This window comes from Chinchilla lanigera, unplaced genomic scaffold, assembly GCF_000276665.1.
Source record: "Chinchilla lanigera isolate Chin_1 unplaced genomic scaffold, ChiLan1.0 scaffold00022, whole genome shotgun sequence".
NCBI lineage: Eukaryota > Metazoa > Chordata > Mammalia > Rodentia > Chinchillidae > Chinchilla > Chinchilla lanigera.
This window is the reverse complement of record NW_004955423.1, coordinates 22,056,152-22,076,647: the sequence shown is the minus strand read 5'-3', so window position 1 is coordinate 22,076,647 and position 20,496 is coordinate 22,056,152. Positions and strand designations below refer to the sequence as shown.

General features: G+C 37.6%; 1 protein-coding gene across 3 annotated transcripts in view; it reads left to right on the top strand.

The window, feature by feature from the left end:
- Positions 1-20,496, top strand: part of Lrrc7 (leucine rich repeat containing 7) — a 505,545-nt gene that overhangs the window by 192,943 nt on the left and 292,106 nt on the right. For all 3 annotated transcript variants that reach the window (XM_013514397.1, XM_013514396.1, XM_013514395.1), the window contains exon 3: positions 3,828-4,030. In XM_013514397.1, the coding sequence (XP_013369851.1) occupies positions 3,828-4,030 (203 nt within the window). The remainder of the gene's footprint in view (positions 1-3,827; positions 4,031-20,496) is intronic.

The window sequence follows — 20,496 nt, the reverse complement described above, 5'->3', positions numbered from 1 at the left end:
GTGACCCACCCGGGCACAAGCAGAAGTGTGTGTTCTTTAACCAATGTGCCTCTTATTTTCTGAGGATAATTTTATTTTATTTATTTATTTTATTTTATTGTCTATGGGTAATTTTTAACTTTGAAAAATATTTTTTACATTTTAACATTGTATTTAGTATGTATCCACATAGTATGTAACACATAACATTTAGTATATAACACATAATGATTAAACTCACTGTAGGAAATTGGTACACATACATAGCACATTTCAATTCTATTTCCCCCTTCCTTTTACTTCTCTTTTATTTTTCCAGCATCAGATTTATTTATTGTATAAGACCTTGCAAAGTTAATTCTCATATATACAGATTGAAAATCAGACTAATAGGCCAAAGAACATATAAGATACATGACAATTGAACTCAGGGAAAGTATTTTTAGATACATTGTCCACATTAGATTACAATACCTTTCTCTCTCTTTTCTCCAATTACCTTTCTCTTATTTTGTACTTTACGTATATACTAAATCTTTCATATAAGGGAAACTTTGCAATATTCAAGCTTCTGTGTCTGAGTTACTTCACTTAGCATTACAGTCTTGAGGTGCACCCATTTTCCTACAAATGACTCAAACTTGTCTGTCTTGATAGCAGAGTAGCACTCCATTGTGTGTAAATACCTCATTTTCTTTATCTATTCATCTGCTGATGGACATATAGGCTGTTTCCAAGATTTAACTATTCTGAATTGTGCTGCTATAAACATGGGTATGCATACATCACTGTGGCATGATGTCTTTAACTCTTGGGAAGATACCTAGTAGCAGAATAGCTAGGTCAAATGGAATTTCTATGTTTAGTTTTTTTGAGGAATCTCTATACTGATTTCCATGGAAGTGTGCCTTTCTAATGCTTGGGTAGTTCCAAAGCCAATCAAGTTGACACAATTAAGTTTATCCACCACAGGAGAATTTATTATTTAAAAAATACCAACCCCCACTTGGTTGCATCAAGGCCATCAGTGAATGAAAAGAAGCATTCAAGGGATTGGTACATGAATAGTAGGAGAAAGAGTAGAAAGATACTAGATAATGATGCCATCAAAGGAATAGGGTTTTACAGAGTGAGAGAAGACTAACAGCTTTACATGGCTAGCAAGGGGGAGAAAAATCTGTTCTTTCAGCGCACAAGTGGGTTAATCAGCATGTAATGTGAAAAAAGTCAACATGTTCCATCTTTCTTTCTTTCTTTTCTTTGGTAGTGCTCAGGATCAAACCCAGGGCCTTATGCATTCAAGGAAAGAACTCTACCACTGAGCCACATCCCCAGCCCAACATGCTCCATTTTTAAAAGTTACAATATTTTAAAAAACCTCAGGAAGAAGCCAGTTTTATTTGCTAGCAGAAGGATGAGCACTCAATAAAAGGATGGAGGGTCAGTACAGGAGTTGATGATGTAAGGCACAAGGTATGAGTTCAGGGGGAGCAGTGGAAGGCAGAAACTGGGATAGGGGACAAGTTTGGTACATTGTCCAGCAGGAGAAAAGAGATAAAGAAGATGACTAAAAGAGCTTACATTTTGGATTAATGAAAGGGAAAGCAGTCCCAAGTGATTTAAATTTCAAAAGTTTTAATGGATGGTGGACACTGGCCAAATGGAGCAGGTGCAGGCTTGGGTATTCTCCTTCTCCTTCTTTATTAAAAACAACAACAGTATGTGCAATGGCAGCAATAAATAGATCTAGAGAAACAGCCACATGGTCCAGCACAAAAGTATGAGTGAGAGACTTTGAACAACAAGGAACATGAACAATAGATTCATCACCCATCTGAGAGTCAGAAATGCAGAGCATGTATGTCTTGGGTCAGCTGTACGGCCTCACTGCTAGCAGTCAATCTTACTACTACTTATTCAAGTTAAAAACCTGAAAATCTTTCAAGATATCTTCCTTTCTCCACAGCCTCCTATTCCACCTCCCCTTTAATCCATAGTGAGGTCTGTGAATTTGCCTCCTCATCTGTCTTCCTAGCCCATAACTTCTCTTTATTCTCACTGCTACCATAAACTAAGCTATTACCACCCACCCCGAAAACAGCAAAGCCCTTAGCATCCATTTAGTAGGTGCCTAATAGACATCACATATCTACTGGGACCATTAATGGGTTGCTTAATAGGTTTTGGATCCCAAGTAGAGATGGGGAGGCATCAGTTCTATAATCAAGAATTTCAGGTAAAGTCAGGTAAAACCACAGTTGCAAAATCATAGGATTCTGACTCCTAGAAATGGGAAGTATAGGAGTTTGAGAGATAAAAAATAATGGAGGGGCAAAGTCATCTTTTCAGTGCTTTTAGTTAGCCATCTACAGATTGCAACATACAAGCAAATGTTTGTAAGTGCTTATTCATCAACCTGCCCCCAGAATATTCTTTCATTCATTTGAGAAGTTAAAGGAGGAAGAAGAATGGTTTAGACTGAGATCTTACAGTTGTTAAATGTATTCTACCTGGTTGCCTTCAAATGTGACCTAAGCTAATCAATTTAAAGAAAACAAACTTCTACATAGTCTTCAACAAAATATCACTAATTTCTACTTCACCAATAAATTTATATTCTAAATAAAACTAAATTAATAGATTAAATACAAGTTTTAAAGTAGTATTCATTGAAAACAAATTTTGTTGTTGGCATACCAGATTGTGTATCATGGATTAAATAGTAAGGCACGATCTCTCCCAAGAACTTGCCTAAAACCTAGAGAAGTAGCACACATCATTGGGAAGCAATGTGCTCATTCTTCCTGGGGACACATTCAGGCACAGTGACCTTTTCATTAGAATGGGAAGTTTCTTGTGCAAACAGAGAGTCTCAAACATATTCATTTATTCACTCATGTCTTATTTGCTCAATGTACAGTTGTTAGTGAATATCTGTGATGGGTTAGGCACCAACAGAAATACAAGGATGAGCAAAACACAGTCCCAAGATCTAAGAGTCCAGGAATAAATGACATGAAAAGTAGTAGGTTAAGTATGAAAAGTGCCTTGATACAAGTCTGTGCAAGACTGCATGACATTTGGTCATTTTGACCTAGAAGAATAGGAAAAAGATGTCACGGTTATCACAGGAATTTCTATAATGATTACAAGTTGTTCTCTTGCACCCAAATCATAAAATTCATAAAGGAAGACCAATTTTCTGGAATGAATAACATCCATTTCTAAGCTGCAGCTCCAGTAGAAGAGCCTGTTCAATTTTTCTCTCCATCTGGAGAGTCTAGATCAGTTCCTGGAACGCAGTGGTTATCTAGTATCTGTTTATTGATATAATGAATTTGGGAGTCAACAACGGCACATCACAAGTCTGCAGGTGACATTTGGATATTGTTTTGCAGAAATGAAACAGATGTCTGGAATTTTCCTTTCAACACTGCAATTTGTATAAAACTTAAAACATGTTATAGATCCGTCTTTCAAGTGAAAGTATAGTCAAGATAATAGACTTGAACTCATCAGGGAGCATGGTCTGCTCTGATTCTGCCACTCCAAAATATGTGATATTGCAAAGACTCTAACCCTGTCTGCATGCATTTCTTTGTTAAATTGGAATAAAACCTATCTCACATAGCTCATTGGGCTTTGTAAAGATTCAGTGACACAGTGTATATGTATGTCCTATATAAACTGTAAAGCACTCTAGAATTATAAAATGGATACCAGAATTAAATTTTAAAGCTCTAAATGTCATAAGAATGCCTTTGGAAGGCAGTTAATCACACAATTTTGGGGTTGTGATTGTTTGTTTTTGTAATTTTTTTAAAACAGTTTTTTCTGTCTCTCTCTAGTGCAGTGCCTGGAGATGACCACCAAACGGAAGATCATTGGCCGCCTGGTGCCATGCCGATGTTTCCGGGGTGAAGAGGAAATCATCTCAGTGTTAGACTACTCCCATTGCAGCCTGCAGCAGGTGCCAAAGGAGGTCTTTAACTTTGAGCGAACATTAGAAGAGCTTTATCTGGATGCCAATCAAATTGAAGAGCTACCCAAGGTAATTTCTGAGAACCTAGAGCACACACTGTCAATGAGGATTTCATAATTTCCAAAGACTGCACAGAATGATAATGTTAACTGTAGCCTTCTGCCTGGGTAATTGGCAAATCACTGGAATTAATATAACTTCCCCGAATATTCTTGTCGAATTTTAATATGACTCCATTTGTAATCTTATGTGCTATATTGATAACAAACCAAAGAAGATCATTTTATGGTTTACACCTGGTTATTTTGAAGTGGCCTCCAGAAAAATACAGATTGCAGGGTTGAGATAAATAGCATACGTTTAGGAAACAAAGGAAAATATGACACTATTCTAGAACGAAAATCAATATGTGGCATGTTAAAGTGATGTTGTTTTAATATTTCATGCTATATGTTTTAAATCTGAGAAATACTTTTACACAGACGCACATGCATATTCAGTTAAAGCTATTATAAAAAGCATGTTTTATTCTTAGATTTAAAATATTTGATTATTAAAAATAGCACTAAATTTTTGTGACATGTAGCTAATAAAAGTAGTTTATTAAAGGTTTAAATGATCCAACTTCACACACATACACACTGTCATTGTAACACCATCATTCTCTTCTCTGTTACGGGAAAGACTGGATCATAGAGATGAGCTAGAGCAGACCACAGCCACTCAGCAGAAAGGTGCTATCTAAACCAGTGGATCCTGACAATCACTTAAACAAGCCCCTTAGTTTAAGTAGTCAACATGGCATTTACGTGTGAAGGGCTTAACCTGAGAAGACAAAAAGATGTCATGTAACATTTCCATTGCTTTCGCTAAAAAGAAAAAGAAAAATCATCAATATTCAGTAACAAGAAAAGAATCTTTGACAATAAAAACTGGAACTTCATTATGGAAATCTGAGATTCCAATGTGTTGACCAAAACAAATTATGAATAATTATTTTCACTTAGGATCATAAATGATAGTGTTTACATAATGCTTGAAAATTAGGAACTATTTGGTGTGTAATTGAAAAACAATATGACTCATTTCCGACACCTTGCTGGAGCAGCCTCATCATGGATCTTTTCTCCGTAGGGCAGTGTCAGGTCACTTGCATTAGTGGCAGCATCAACATCAAAGAAGGCTGGGCTGCAGTGAGCTGTCTGCCTCACCAGAGTAGGAAATCCGGGGTTGGGTGGGCACCTCGTTTGTCCTGGTTCCTGTGGACACACACACGCATGGTGACTCTCACACAATGGAGACTCAGGCTCTTTTTGCCAGTGGCAGGTGGAGCAACAAAGAGAACTTCATGTACTGTACAACCTGATAAGCAAAACCGTGTAAGGCTAAACAAATCATGAATGAAGTAATTTGTTCTAATTTAGAAAAATAAGTACAACTATTTTTGTCTCAGATCAGACCAATCTAGTACTGCTGTGTAAAGTACAGAACAGCAAATTGAATTTGAATTTTAATTTAAAAATAGACAATTTTCTAGTGCTCTTATGTCCCCCAAACGAATGGGATATATTTATACTTAAAAAAAAAAAAAACCAGCTTTTTATTTACACAACATTCAAGTTTAACTGAGCATTCTGTATTTTATTTGTGAAATCTGGAAAGCTTAGGCCAATTTTGTCTTAACTCTAATTCTTTTTCTAAATCCATGAAACCGATTTGGTAAGATAAGTGGTACAAAATATGCTCAACTAATCAAGTGAATGTTTAATATCTGTCCACTATGCTATACAATACTTGAGGCTTTAGGGCTGTTACAACAGAAATAAATACCAATAAATATCAACTCCTGCCCTTGAGGATTTGACAACTCAATTACAGAGAGAAATTAAGGCATTAAAGGCAAGTGTTCAATAATATATCATCAAAGCTAGAGAGATAAATAAAGTAGTAGAGCTCAATAAAGTGGTAGAGCTCATGTATAGAGAAACGAACTGTTCTTGGAGAGGAAGAGAAAGGACTTAACCAAAAACCATTGGTGTAAAAATTAAAATGGTGTAGATGGGGAGAGGAGCAGAGTTGTAGAATCTTGACTGGCAGGCGGGTTGGTGAGGACTGACCATAGGCAGAGAGCAGAGGGAGGATTCAGACAGGGAAAGGTCTTAAAAGTCGCATCGTAGTCTTAGATTTAATACACTCATGAGATCATGCCAATGGAGTGTCTTACACATCATGTCAGGAGCCTTGTAAGTAGCCTTGGAACATAAATCTTAAGATATTTTATTCACTTAGTTATAACAACATTAGCAACAAATAAAAATATGTGTGCAAAAGGCCATATATTTTTCCTATATGTTAGAATTAAGGAGATATCTTTAATTATCTTTTTATTCCTATGTTTTCTCTATTTACGTTAGAGAACATTCCTATGTTTTTTTCTATTCACTATTTTCTCTAAAACATGGGTGTCCAACCTTATGGCTTGCCTAAGCCAGACTGGGTAAAGAGGAATTGTCTTGGACCACATATAAAAGAAATAATATAGTTTATATATATAATATGTATTTGTGTGTGTAACAAAAGTTGTTTTTATACTTTTTACTTAACACTACAATCAAATACTACAGAAAACCAAAGTTTAATAATTAAATAAGAAAACCTGTGTGTGTTCTTAAATGCCTGCCTGTCTTCACGGACACACATAACTGTAGGAAGGTTGAAATACTATTATTATACTATTATTATTTACTCATTAAGTCACACAAATGTGTATCATGTCTGATAAACACGGATTTCCATGCAGCTAACTGTGGCAGCACATGAGGCAGAGTTAGAGCTGCACCAGGCCCTTCCTTCCCCAGCATTCCACTTTTGCCTGTGCAGGACAGGTACCATACAATACAGTGATGAAAAAATACCACAAAAAAGAACATAATAATGTTAAAATTTGTGATTTTGTGGGACCACATTACCAGCCTCTAGGGCTATGGGTTGCACATGCCTATTCTAAAGTCTCTCATGTGTTGAGGTATGATCTAAATTATGTGACATTTGAGATATGATAGTAATAGGACCTGGCTATATTTGTGCATTTGGAAATTAAAAAACAAAGTGAATGATTATCACTTGTGTTGCATTATATATTTCAAGCAATAGAAAAGCTAATTCAAACTGAAATGTAAAAGAAATAGGCTTGTTTGGCTCACATAAAGTAAGGTCCATCTCAGGGTAGAATTCAGAACTGATTTGCGTCCATTAACCTTGTGTAGTATCTCTTGTCTTCTGAGGCTGGCTTCTGTCATGGTAGCAAAATGGATGTACCAGTTCTAGAGTTCATTTTCTCAGATACCAGAAAGAGAAATATCTAACCCCTGAAGACTCCTTCTGAGAAGGAAAAAGTGCCTTCCCTCAGAATTCCTCAATTAATTGTCCTCAGGTCTCATTGGTTGGAACAGTATCATGAATGTATTGCTGTTTCAATTACATTGTATTTGATTACAAACAAATTGCTATGGCAAGAAAAATTGAATTACCATATTTGATTAATTAATGATGAGCCACTGGGTGTAGATGTAATTCATGGCAGCAATACAGGGAAAGGGGTGGAAAGGATTTGGGGAACATTAGCACAATGTACACTACCAAGAAACAATTACAAAATGATTATTTTAGGAGGAAATTTTACTCTTAAGCAATGATGTCATGTAATGTTTTTAGAGACTTGTAGGAAAAGTAGTGACCGCTTTGAGGAATTAGACCATAAAAGATGATTAAACATTTTGTCTGCTACCTTATTTTATTTGTACATTTTTTGGATCCCTCTATGTGCTAGTCAGTCTCAGTTGTCCATTTGATTAAGTGATTCATAGAAGTTAATACATCATGTGTGCTGTTAGGAGGTTGGGCCAAGTTAGAGGAGGTAGGTCACTGGAGGTATGCCTTTAGAGGGCAAGTCTCCTGCTGGTGCTCTTTCCCTTGACATCTTAGCCAGTGTGAAGTGAGCAGCTTTGATACACCATGTTCTTCTGCCATGATGTGCATGCCTTGAAACCAGCAAATACACAGAGACCTCTGAAGCACTGAGTCAAATTAAACCTCTTTTCTTTTAAGTTATGGATATTCAGTTTTCTCCCAGAAACAAGAAAGCTTTCCAATATAAATAAAATTGGTACCAGAAATGCAGGGCCATTGCTGTGACTATACATAATCATCTATTCAAAAGCCTTTGGAACTAGTTTCTAGGAGAAGTTTGGAAGATTTGTAGATGCAAGGATTGATGAGTGATGTTGTTCTGAGTTTGAAAGACCAGAATACTGATAAGAATGTGGATAGTAAAGGCCAGGTTCGTGGGGTTTCATGGGAATGAGTATTTGAAATTGGACTAGAAGGCATCCAAGACTTGCTGATGAAGAATTTGTCTATGCTTTGTTCATGCTCTAAAACTTTCTGTGAGGTGGGGTTTAACAGCGACATAATAGTTAGCCTGGTGAATGAAATATCAAGGCAACTAAATGCTGAGAATGTGAATTGGGTACTGATGGCTGCTTATGACCAGATTTATTGTAAGAATTAGTAGAAAGAAATCAGAATAGAAAGATTTGAAAAATTTAAATTTTGGCACCCCCACAAAAAAGTGTAAAGTCGGATCCAAAGGAGGTGTACTTGCTGAAGAATTTAGGAGCACTAGAAAGAAACACAGTACTTTGCACAGAGTACAGAAGAAAGATCTCTTGAGGGAATCTCAAGAATCAGCAAAGCCCTACTCTTTTCAGGGTTGAGAATGGAAAAGTATAAAACTTTCATTTGAGAAGCGAGCCCCTAGGCCTGCATTTGAGGAGGACTACCCAAAGAAGTGGCCCTGGGATTCATTTTAACTTGCTAAGCCATTCAGGCACTGAGACCATGGCCCAAGAGAACAGGGCCACTCTTTGAGCTGGTGGTAGACCTTGACATCATCCACATGATGCTGGTCCTCCAGGCATACATAATACAAGAATTGTTGGGTCATGGAGTCTTCCACCCAGATTTCAAAGAAAGGCTTGGGCATCCAGGAAATGTTACCCTGAGAAGTGGATGCATGAAATCGTAAGAATGAATTCAAAGGTGTAGGAGAGATCCCAGGATGTTGAACATGACAGGAAAGAGGAGTGCCTGCTAAGGAAAACTGCAGGCATTGATCAGGGCCAGCCCAAGACTATATTGGCTACAACCAACAAGTGTATAAGGATAGGGGCTCCCAGTCCCTCTGGAACTTAGATCTTTCCACCATGTATTTGGATGCTGAACATGGAGCTACAGGATTTAATGTTGACCCTACTAGGTGTTGGTCTTATTTTGATCTGATTCCTTTCTATCTCCCTGTTCCTCTTTTTTTGTCAAGGGAATGTTAAGGTTGTACCATTGTATATTAGGAAAATGTAACCTGGTTTTTAATTTTATAAGGCAGGAGGCAATGATGGCAAATTTTTTAGAGCTTTCAATGATAACAAACAGTTGGCTGCAGCACATGTGCATAGACTCATCACTATTGTTTTAGGGCCCCACAAGGTAAGAGTTCAGTGAAAACTTTGTCTTGGACTTTTGTGCAATGTTCAAACAATGTTGGAGTAAACTTTGAGACTGTAGAGAGGGAAATGTGCATTTTAACTGTAAACAGGATAATTTTATCGTGTTAGGTTGAATTACAATATTGTGTTTATTTGGAGATTTGGTATGGTTTAAGCAGATGCAGTTAGATATCATTTCGACAAAGGGAAAATTTTCCCTTGTTAATCTTGTTAACTTGACTGAATACAAGACTCCTGAAGAAGTGATTGGACCACTGAGGCACTGTACTAGCCAGTGGGTGGATTCAGCTTTGTTCACAGCTGAATGTGCTATTTGGAGATGAGCCCCAGTTGGAGGAGGTGGGCTGCTGAGACCAGGCTTCTGAAGGGTTTATTACTTGCTGTTGCTCTTCTGTGCTCTGCTTCCCAGTTGCCCTGGAGTGAACAGCTTTGTTCTTCCGCACCCTTCCACCAGAATGTTCCTGCCATGAATCCCACTGAAATCTCTGAACCCATAAGCCAAATTAAACTTCTCCTTTAAGTTGTGGGGGGCAGGAATTTTGTCCAAGCAAAAAACAGCTGGCTAATGCATTCTGATGTTGTTAAGATTATGATTTCAGACTACCTCAACAATAAAACTGATCTTTCTGTTTTGAGTATTACATTATAGTCAAATTGTGTTTTCTAAACATTTTTATTCATTGGTATTTTGATAGTTTGTTTTGAAAATATTCTAACTGGTCATGAAATCTAATATAAGAAGTTATACAACAGGTAGAGAACAAAAAATCACAGCTAACTGCATTAACAAAAATATGTCAAGAACTTTAGAAAAAATGTAGATTTAAAAGAAGAGGCAGTATTTATATTAGGAATACTTCAATCTATGTGGCTTAATTTTCCATAGTAAAATGTAAAACTATAAAATAGCATACCATTTTTACAGTGATAGAAACCCTCACAACTTATACTGCTTATTATATTAAATGATAAAAACACTGATTATTTTGAATTACCAACTTAAAAGTATAGATACAATAATGGACAAATCTGTATTATATATGAAGCAGTGTGGGAAGATAAAAATGAGAAAAGGACAACACTAGAGAAATTTCTTGAAGCTGCAAAATTTTTTAAAAAGAGAATATAAATAATTTTAGTAAAATCAACATATGAACAAATTTACAATACATGGGGAGAAAATTTGGTAGACTAGACCAATTTAATCATCTCTAAAAGAGAAGGTTCTAAATTTAAAGTGTCAGACTTTGAAAGTTTTCCTCATTTTGAAGTGTGTAATCTGTTGCAAAAATATTTTAAAGATTAAAAGCTTGAGTTTTGGGACCAGGCAAATTTGGAATTGGATTGTAGCACTGCCATTTGGTTGGGAAGGTATTTATCTGTTAGGAATCTTAGTTTAATTATTAGCAAAATGGGAAAAATAACACATCTCCTATGAATAGAAAAGAGCAAAGGCAGAAAGAGAGGGTGGAAAGAGAGAGGGGAGGGAATAAGGTAAAGAAGGAAGGAAGCGAAAGGAAGAGAGAGAGAAAAAAGGAAGGGAAGAGGAAGAGGAAAGAAGGTGAATGAAAGAGGAAAAAGATACATGAAGGTAGGGAGAAAAGAGAGAGGAGGAAATCAAATGAATCAGAAAGAAGGAAAAGGTGAGAACAAAAAGAAAGGTAGATGAAAGCAGGGAGAAAAAAGAAAAATTAAGAGTAAGCAGAAAGAAAGGAAGAAGGAAGAAAAGAAAAATATTTTTCCCTGGGTAGGGCAATGCATGTGTAACACCAGGAAATAGAAAAATATGCAATAGCTGGCATTTATTATTCTCCTTTCATAGTTGAAGTAAAATTTTCATGTTAACTACAGAGTCAAACAAAGTAGGATTCTGTAACATCATGACATAGTTCTAGAAACTGGCTATCATCAAAAATATGCCATGACCTCATTTGTCTCCAAAATCTACAGTGATAGTTTCTAGGAAAATAACTTCTTGCTCTTAACAGGTGATAGATTTTTTGACTCTAAACTATCCTAACACATCTTGATAAGATCAGTACCTTCTCAGAGAATTTCCTTGACTCTCAGAATTACAATGTTATATCATTTTTCCTAGATGCAACCTTAGAGATTATTTTAATTTAATACTCAGTTATTATTAATAAATCACTGGTGGAAAAGTTCATTTCAAACTAAACGTTTCAGTTCAAACGTTAATTTGTATTTTGGATAATACAAACACACCACTAGGGCTTGCCTAGAAGTTACCTATGTTCCCCCAGCAATCATGGCAGCATGTGTGAAGAGATAAATAGAGAGAAAACTGGGAAGCTGGACGTGCTGGTGCATGCTCGTCATCCCAGCCTTCTTGGAGATGGATACAGGAGGATACTGGGTTTGAGCCCAGTCTCACAATTTTGTGACTTAGTGAGATGCGGTCTCAAGATTAAGATAAAAACTTTGATTTCTACTGGAGGAGGAGGTGGAGAAATTTTATGTTCATGAGGCCAAGAGGCTCCACTGGTGAGAGGAATGCAACATCTCAATTGATTTTGATCTAGATATCTACAGTTTACAAAAATATCTCTGCTATAATAAACGGAAGGAAAGGAGATAATAACATTGTATAGCATATTTGAAGCTAAGTCTGAGTATTTCCAGTATGCCTAGACATTTGAGGTTCTGTGGTCTTGAGCATTCCACATGTAGAGACTTCCAATTAATTGTTCTCTATGTCAGTGAGCTAAGGTTCAAACTTCCTACTAGAGTGCCATAAAAACACTCAGCATAGACAAAAAGCTATATCCTTAGAGATGTAGGAAAATAATACAGATATTCAAAAACAGTAGGAAAACCAAAGAAACACATGTTAATTTGAATAATAAGCTGTCTGTACTCTTAAATCTTGCCCGTTCTCTGGAGGCACATCAATGGCATCTTCATTTAAGGTGGATTTTGCCTCTGTATGACCCGCTAGTACATCCCAGTCGCTGGGCTTCCATAGTCTGGCAAAACGTAGCCATTGACACTTCCTCTCTTTCACTAAATAAACATTTTAAAACTTTCATGTATGATATTTATTATTTATTTGAAAAGTAATGCTTTAATCAATAAATGTGGAAAACATTTATAAACACAAAAGAAATAGTTTCCTTTCCAGGAAAAGATAGAAACTAACACATTCTTTTTTTAAAAGTAGATTTCTTTTACATGCAAGCTACATACATCAAATTCCTCTGTACTAGGTGTAAAATTCAGGGTTGTACTGTTTACAGAATTACACAAACATCACCACTGATTCTAGAGCAATTTAATCCCTGCCCCCCAACCGTATACCCATGAGCAGTCATTCTGCCCTTCCTGCTTCTTCTAACCAGATAGCTTCTTTCTTGTGGGTTTGCCTAATCCAGCCATTTCCTGTAAATCGTTATTTTGTTTGTTTGTTTTCTGGTACCGGGAATCGAACTCATGACCTCACACTTGCCAGGCAGGTGCTGTGCGGCTGAGCTAAATCCCCAGCCCCCATTTCCTCTAAATCGAATCACAGCAGGGAGCCCTTTATGACTGGCTCCTTCCTTATGGACCTTGTCAAGCTTCATTCCTGTGTTGGCAAATTGGACTGCTTCATTCCTTTTCATTGTCAAATAACAATCTTTTATACAGAGATACAATGAATGATCAACATGCAGGATGAATATTTAAATGCTTAAAAATTATTACAGTAAAAGACACATTGCCATTAATCCCCCTCAAAATACTTCCTCTTGCTTCAGTGGCACTTATCCTACCATTCTTGCCACTTTCTGAAGCAGTTCTGGAGGTCTCCTTTCTGAAGGTCTCTACCAAGTGTGATCAAAATTTGGTAAAAATTTTGTCATGACCTGGCTCCAGTCACTGTCTCAAGAAATAGCAGAAATCCTCACTACCTTCAGAAAATGAACAAACAACAGAATGGGTCTGAATTATCTTTCAGCTAACTGGTAGAATAAAGCTCCAAGGTAAAGAACAACAAGCTGGGTGTGGCCAGCTGTGTGGGGCTGGTGAGTCTGAGTGGCTCTGTCAAGGCCACTCAAGCTTTTTCCTCAGAAGTGTGACCTTGGTCATCCCTCTGCTGGGTTTGCTTTTCTCCACGGCTGATGCCTTCTTTCCCTCTGGGTCTCTGCTCAAGCATCTCCTGAGAGGCTTCTTTCCTTTGCCCTCTGTAAAATAACTCCATGGACCATACATTCACTCTCAACAAAATTTAGGGCCTATTTGGATGTCCTGTTGATATCAAGTATGATCTGATTGTATTAACTAATGTGTGTTAAGATATTGCCTATATACTTCACCATTGCTGGAAAACATCAGCACAAATACCACCAGCTAAGACACACAGTCAGACTTTTGACAGGGCCAGACATATACACACAGGACACAGATAATAAAATTTTCTCATTTAACAGTTTGGGGGCTTTTAAAAATGTCTGTTGTGATGCTGATCCAGAGCATTGGGGTGCAGTGGTGTAATTTTTTGTGTGTTCTCCATAATCCACTACACAACAGAGGTCATTTTTCTGTTCTTTCTTGTCTCAAACCATGAGTACTTTATGCCTGTGAGTTGGAACTGTCACATCTTGTCTCCAGCAAAGGAATGTACCGTCTCACTTGCAGCAGTCACAGGAAGAATGCTATGGGACTTGTTTTTCATGCATAAGAGCGGAGAGAAGAGTCAAGTCCTCTAAAAGCCTACCAAGCTTAATGTTTGATTCATTAGTTTGCCGTTCATCAGCAGACAAAAATCATTAGGAGTAGAAGGAAGCGCTCTGACAAGCAGTTTGACTGGAGTGATGGGCTGTTTCCACAGAAGCACTGAAGTACAGTGTACAGTTTCTACAAAGAAAAGACCTATGCATAGTTAACACAAGCTCTGCCACTAATTAGTCATGTGACTCCAAACAGGTAAATTCCTTGGAGCCCAGCTTCTCCACCCGGAGCAGATGGTAACAGTTTGTTCTTGTCATCTCCTAGAATCATGGCACAAATCAAATTATACAGAGTATATGAAAGCACTTTAAAACCAGCAAAGTAATCTGTAACTCTTGAATTGAGAGAAATAGCGTATTGTAATATTAAAGGAGATCAGAAGTTTACTTTGCTTCTTTAAGATAATGACGTACACAACACTACAAAAATTTTACCTGGTTAAATGACTATGAATTTACTATTTCAGGTGGATTTATAATTGTATCATTTAGGTTTTTAGGCCACAAAAAGTAACTGACCATTTTAGGTAAGGGTGAACATTTGTTGGCTCATAAAATTAATAGGAGCCTAAATAACCGTATGTGGAAAAAGGATAGAAATGAAAAGAGCCAGTCAGAATTCACAGCTGGGCCGTATCCTGGTGTTCTTGTGAAGATGGCCACCTCCAAAGGCCCCCATATGACTGTGACATCTTTTCAAGATGCTCAATTTCTGGGCAGATCCCCAAATAATACCCAGTGAGACTGCTTTAAAAGAAGGTCAAGATTCTAATGAAACAAGGGGAGCGTTACTGGACAAGCAAAAATAGGAATCCTTCAATATGTAGAAATACCACATATCTTCAATTTTACTGATTCTTCTTTTAATTCACAACTATTTTCTACTTAAGATTTATTATTTTAAAAGCATGTTTCTCTTACAGCTTTAGATAAAATTATTTGAATCGAAGACACTCACTCATTGTGAAAGCTCTGATAAAATCAAAGGAGCCACAGAAAGAATGTTTTAGGGTGACAGATTTTGAGATGGTAATTCATAGTTGTGATTGCAGGTTATCAAACCTTAGATAATTGTTGATTGTTTTATTTTTTCCTTAAACGGAACTTTTTACATAAAGAAAACTACCTTTATTACTATAGTGGTTGATTAACAGTTGTTAGGGTTGAGAAATGTGATATGATTTGTCTAGATTAAATATGACCTAAATTTACAAATGCAGAACATAAAACTGCTATTTGTTCAATAATGTTACCCAATTTATGATTTTATGTTGACAATAATTCTTTTAAAGTGTCTTCCAAAAGTATGGGTTTGTCCATTACCTTGTCCCTTTAGATAAGTAGCCCCATGCAGGTCCATGCAGGGCTCTCAACGATTAATGATGGACTTTTTTTTAACCACACTCACTCCCTCATGGATACATTTCTGTCTTCCAGCATGAAAACTCTAAACATTTTCTGAATATATAAAACTATATCCAGAATGAAACATTCTCATGTGTATTCATAAGTGATACATAAATAATCAAAATTTGACTTTAATTTCTTGCCCTGAGCATAATTTTCCAAATCTGTTCTTTATTGCAGCTGTTTTGGCATTCAAGTGAAGTTATTTTTGTTCAACAAATAAATATTATAGGTGAACTCTCTTGAGACCTATGGAAGAAAGAGCTGAAGGACACCGGAAAAGCATAGTTTCTGTGTGGAAAATATTAAGTAATTTTTTCTTACTTCAGTTTCTATTTTTGCTTAAAAGGTTTTACTATCTAAAAAGTTTATCATATCAGCAACTCTTAATAAGATATGGCAATAACTAGGACTCCTCTAGTAACCTAGTCTTTTATGAATTGTTTTTTGATCTTTCGACTGAAGAGTTCATCATGCTTTCTTTTATTTCCAACTTTCACCCAAAGCAAATCCCATTAAAACCTGCTTAAACAACCCATTTGCTGATTTTCCCAACCAGCTCTTCTAGAATGGTCTGAAGTCCTCTACACTTTAGGTAAAATATTTGAATAGACTTAATCCTTCATTCCACAAACATCCCTTGTGTACCTTGTGGGTGAACACTGCTCTAGGTGCCAGCAGTGCATTACAGCATCCAGGTAGAGCCAACAAGTTCTTATTCTCACACAATCTACCTTGCTGCAAAAGGCCAAGGTAAATAAACAGTTTTGGGAGTAAATGTTAGGTGGTAGCCAATGCCATGGTGATAATACAGCAGGGGAATTGCTGGGAGGCAACTTTAGGTCAAAGAACATTAAGAGTGTCTTGAAGGGCTGACCTTTGGTGTTGTGTTCTGAATCACCGGGAGGAGCCCCCATCCAAGGTCTGAGGAAGGACATTTTAGTCAGAGGAACAGTCTAAGTGTCAGTGAGTGTAGCATTCTCAGAGACTGGAAGGAGAAGAGTGTGTGAGAAGTGAGGGAGAGGGTGGTACACGACAGTGGGAGGGGTCATTGGAGATGGTCATGCTAGCTCACATCAGTTCAGGTAAGCCAGGGTGGGCCTTAAAATTTTCTTCTAAGTGACCTCTAAGGATTTTAAGAAAAGCAGTGAGATGAAATTTCTCCAGGCTTTAAAAATGCTTCTCTGGCTACAGTAGGAATTGATGATGATGTCAAGAGGAAAGGCAAAGGTGTGAGAGGCCACTGCAGGTATTAAAGTGAGAGGTCAGTTGGCCTCGACACCATCGTGGGTAGTGAAGGGAAAGAGATGTTTCTGGTGTGTTTTGCAGGCATAACAAGGACTTTGCTAATGGGATGGGTTTGGGAGATAGACAATTAGGACTTGAAGGAAGATTTAGAAAGAACCTGAAAGGAGAAAGTGTTGAGGATGGAAGAGGAATGCATGTGTTATCACAGCAGCCCAGGCAAAATAGAAACTGTTTGAAAAAGAAGAGGTAGTGTAAACTGAGAGATTATCTAGGATACTTAGACAACAAAAGAGAGAACATTGTATTTGCTAGTGTGGAAGTCAGTAAGGTAGAAATGCAATTAAAGTGGGCGGGAGAGACATGAATGAATACAGACATCTCTTGAAGAGGTTTTGCTGTGAGGAAAAGGGGTTGAGGTCAAGATAGTCAATGCCACAGTTGCTTTATGATCAGTGATATTGAACCACATTTGTATTCTCCTAAGAATAAATGAGAGGATAGAAAGTATATGCAGGAAATCAATGGAATAATTGTAGAAACCATAGACGAATTGCCAAAGGATGTTGGATTTACTCAATACCCAAGGGGTTGCCTTGGACAGAAACAGACACATGCCATCCATTGTAATGAGTAAGAAAATAGAGGATACAGGCACAGGTAGCAATGAATGCTAGGACCTGAGGTTGTGATAGATATTGACAATTGGTTTAGGTGATAAATGTGTGAAAGAAATGCTGAAATTAGTGATCCCAAAGGATGAGAAGTGGCAATCTTGCACTGATCTGAGAGGGTGGGATACGTAGGGTGCATGAAAGTTAAGGTTATAGAGAAATACCATTTATGGAAGGAATTGAGCATTTTAATTGTATAAAGTAGCTATATTGGGCAAAGTCTCTTCTTGCAGTGGTGGGTAGTTGACAGCAGATAGAAAAGTAAGTTCTCGTGAAGTCATCTTGGCTTTCATGCCCAGGAGAACCTGAAAATAGATGAAAGAGAGAGACAGGAAATGCAACAAGTATTTCTTCATCATCTGCTGTGTGATGGGCCCTTCCATAGTTCTTTTGTTCTTGGAGCAGCCCAATGAGGTTTTGCTATCCACATTGTAAGTCTATACACAGTGAAATTAAAGAATGAAAAAGGTTATAGAATTAGAAAATGGCATAATCCTTGCAATACAAATTTCAGTGTATAGCACAAGTTCCATGTTTTCATTTTACCAATCTTCAAATTAGTCTTCCTTCAGGAAGACCTTATAAAATTTAGCATTTGGCTAGACTTGTTGAAAGAACAAGAAGGCGGAATCATGGATGAGAAGGTTTTCATCCTAGAGAACTAGGAAAATCATACTATTAAATATGGACAGGGGCTGCTGTGTTGAAAACAGGACAAATTCTATTTTCAATGCAAAGTATGAGATCTCAGCCCACCTCTTTCATAAAGATTCCTAAGATAGTGAGCCCTGGAGGTTTGGCCTTCAATGTTTCAAGGGTGTTGATACAAATCTAGTCTTCATGCAGAGATCAGCAGCAAGCAGCTGATCTTGTGAGTCCTTCTCTTATGGTTTGTGTCTAGATGTCCCCTCAAAGCCTTATGAGCTTATAGGGGTCTTTTTTGTTTTTGTTTTTGTTTTTTGCTTTTTGGAGGTGGCTGAATCGAGAGAGTATGATGCATTCATGGTGCAACGCTGAGATTAAGGATGGGAGATTGCTGGCTCTATGCACTGATTGGATTGGCCCCACCCTAATCCCAGTAGACTGGATACAATATAAGGCTCCAAGAAAAGCTTGTCTCTCTCTCTCTCTCTCGTTGCTTTTGCTGTCTTCCACCACCATGAATGGTTGCCCGTTTGCCATGTGCCACCCTGCCTTGGAGCCAGCTGATTATGGACTGAAACCTCTACAAACTATGAGCTAAATAAACCTTTCCTCCTTTAACACTGGGTGTCACATATTTTGTCTCAGCAACGAGAAAAGTACCTAAGAGGCTTTCCAATGATATCTTCATAAATGAGTGAGTAACCAGCTAATGAAAAAGAAGATCTCATTAAAAAGTCTTAAGTTTATGATGTCTCTTTTAAAAGACACTTTAATGATCTAGTGAGATCCATATTCCCAATGAACAACTGTAGCAGGTACTGAGCAGCAGCTGGATCTGGGGGAGCTTATCCACTTTGCTGCAGGTGCCGCCTAAGCTGGCTTCCACATTGAAATGACAGTAGCTGCTCAGCTCCTGTAGGAAACTGAACTTGCAGTCCAAGTTCACTTTGTCACTGAAAGAAGTTGAGCTGCTTCTGCATGCTATGTGCTGTGCTAGTCACAGAAGGTAGTTGAACAGGTGCTACACTCTTTGGCATGAGAGGTAGACAGTGAACGAGTAGTGACAGTCAGGTGTGTGCTGACTGATGGTGAAGGAGCGGTGTTCAGGAAACACAGGACCATCCTTGCTGAGGAGTAGCATTGCGGCTGAGACTAGAGGACGAGGGAGGGCTCGCTACACCAGGGACGAGCAGTATTTCTGGGGTGCAAGTGGAGCATGCTTATGGAACTGAGAGAAGTTTGGTAATATTTAAATAGATAGTGCAAGAGAGAGAATGAGATGGAAAACTCATGTGGAAAATGGGCGGTTTGAGTTTTATCCTGAAATCTGTGGAAGTTGACTTAAAAGGCTGTCTTGGAAGAGTGAGATCAGATACGTATTTTAGAAAGAAAGTTTGAGCTTCACTGAGACTCACTGGTAAAATGGTCAACCCAAAGATGAGGAGGCGAGATACATGGAGCTTGAAGAATCTGTGAAAGTTAATGATGGCCAGACCCTGGGTAATGACCTTAAAGATGGGAAAAAGACACCATTTAGGCATTTCAGAAGCAAAGTTTGCATGATTTAATTATCTGTTTGATGTCTAAAGGACAAAATGGGGGTTGAGTGACTCCCAGGTTTCTGCTAGAGGATGTGGAAGGAAGCCAAGAAAAGGAAAGCAGAGAATACAGGAAATTAGAGCCCATGTCAGGAGAATAGTAAAAGAACTGTGATAAAAGGCGGGTGTGGTGCGTGCTCCTCTCCTTGAGGGCGCAGTCTTCCCAGGCTGCAGCTGGCTACACCAGGGGTTGGACAGTTTCCATGGAATAAAACGCAGACCAAAAATTTATTTGGTGTCCTTCAGAGTTGGAAATAAAGTTCATGGTCATTTTAACACTTTGGGAAAATTAAGAATACATTTATAGAAAACTACATTTAAAATGAAGCAATTTCTTTTTAATTTTAAAAATAAAAGGAGGAAAACATTAACAGACAAATAGCCTTTTACAAAATAGCAGAAGAACAGTACAGACAGTACGGAGTTACAAACAAAGTGGTAGAAAATTAACAATGCTTGTTGCATTACATATTGATATCTTCAAAGTGGTTTCTCATGAAAACAGAGACATGCAATATTGATCAATCAAGGACTCATTGACAGTTTCTTTCTGCAAAGAAATAGAAGACAGAACAACCATGTTAACTATCCTGTATATACATACATACAAAATTTCTCCTTCTTTCCCTTCTCTTTTCCCACATCCCAGTTGCCCTTTACCCTTGAGTGCTTTCC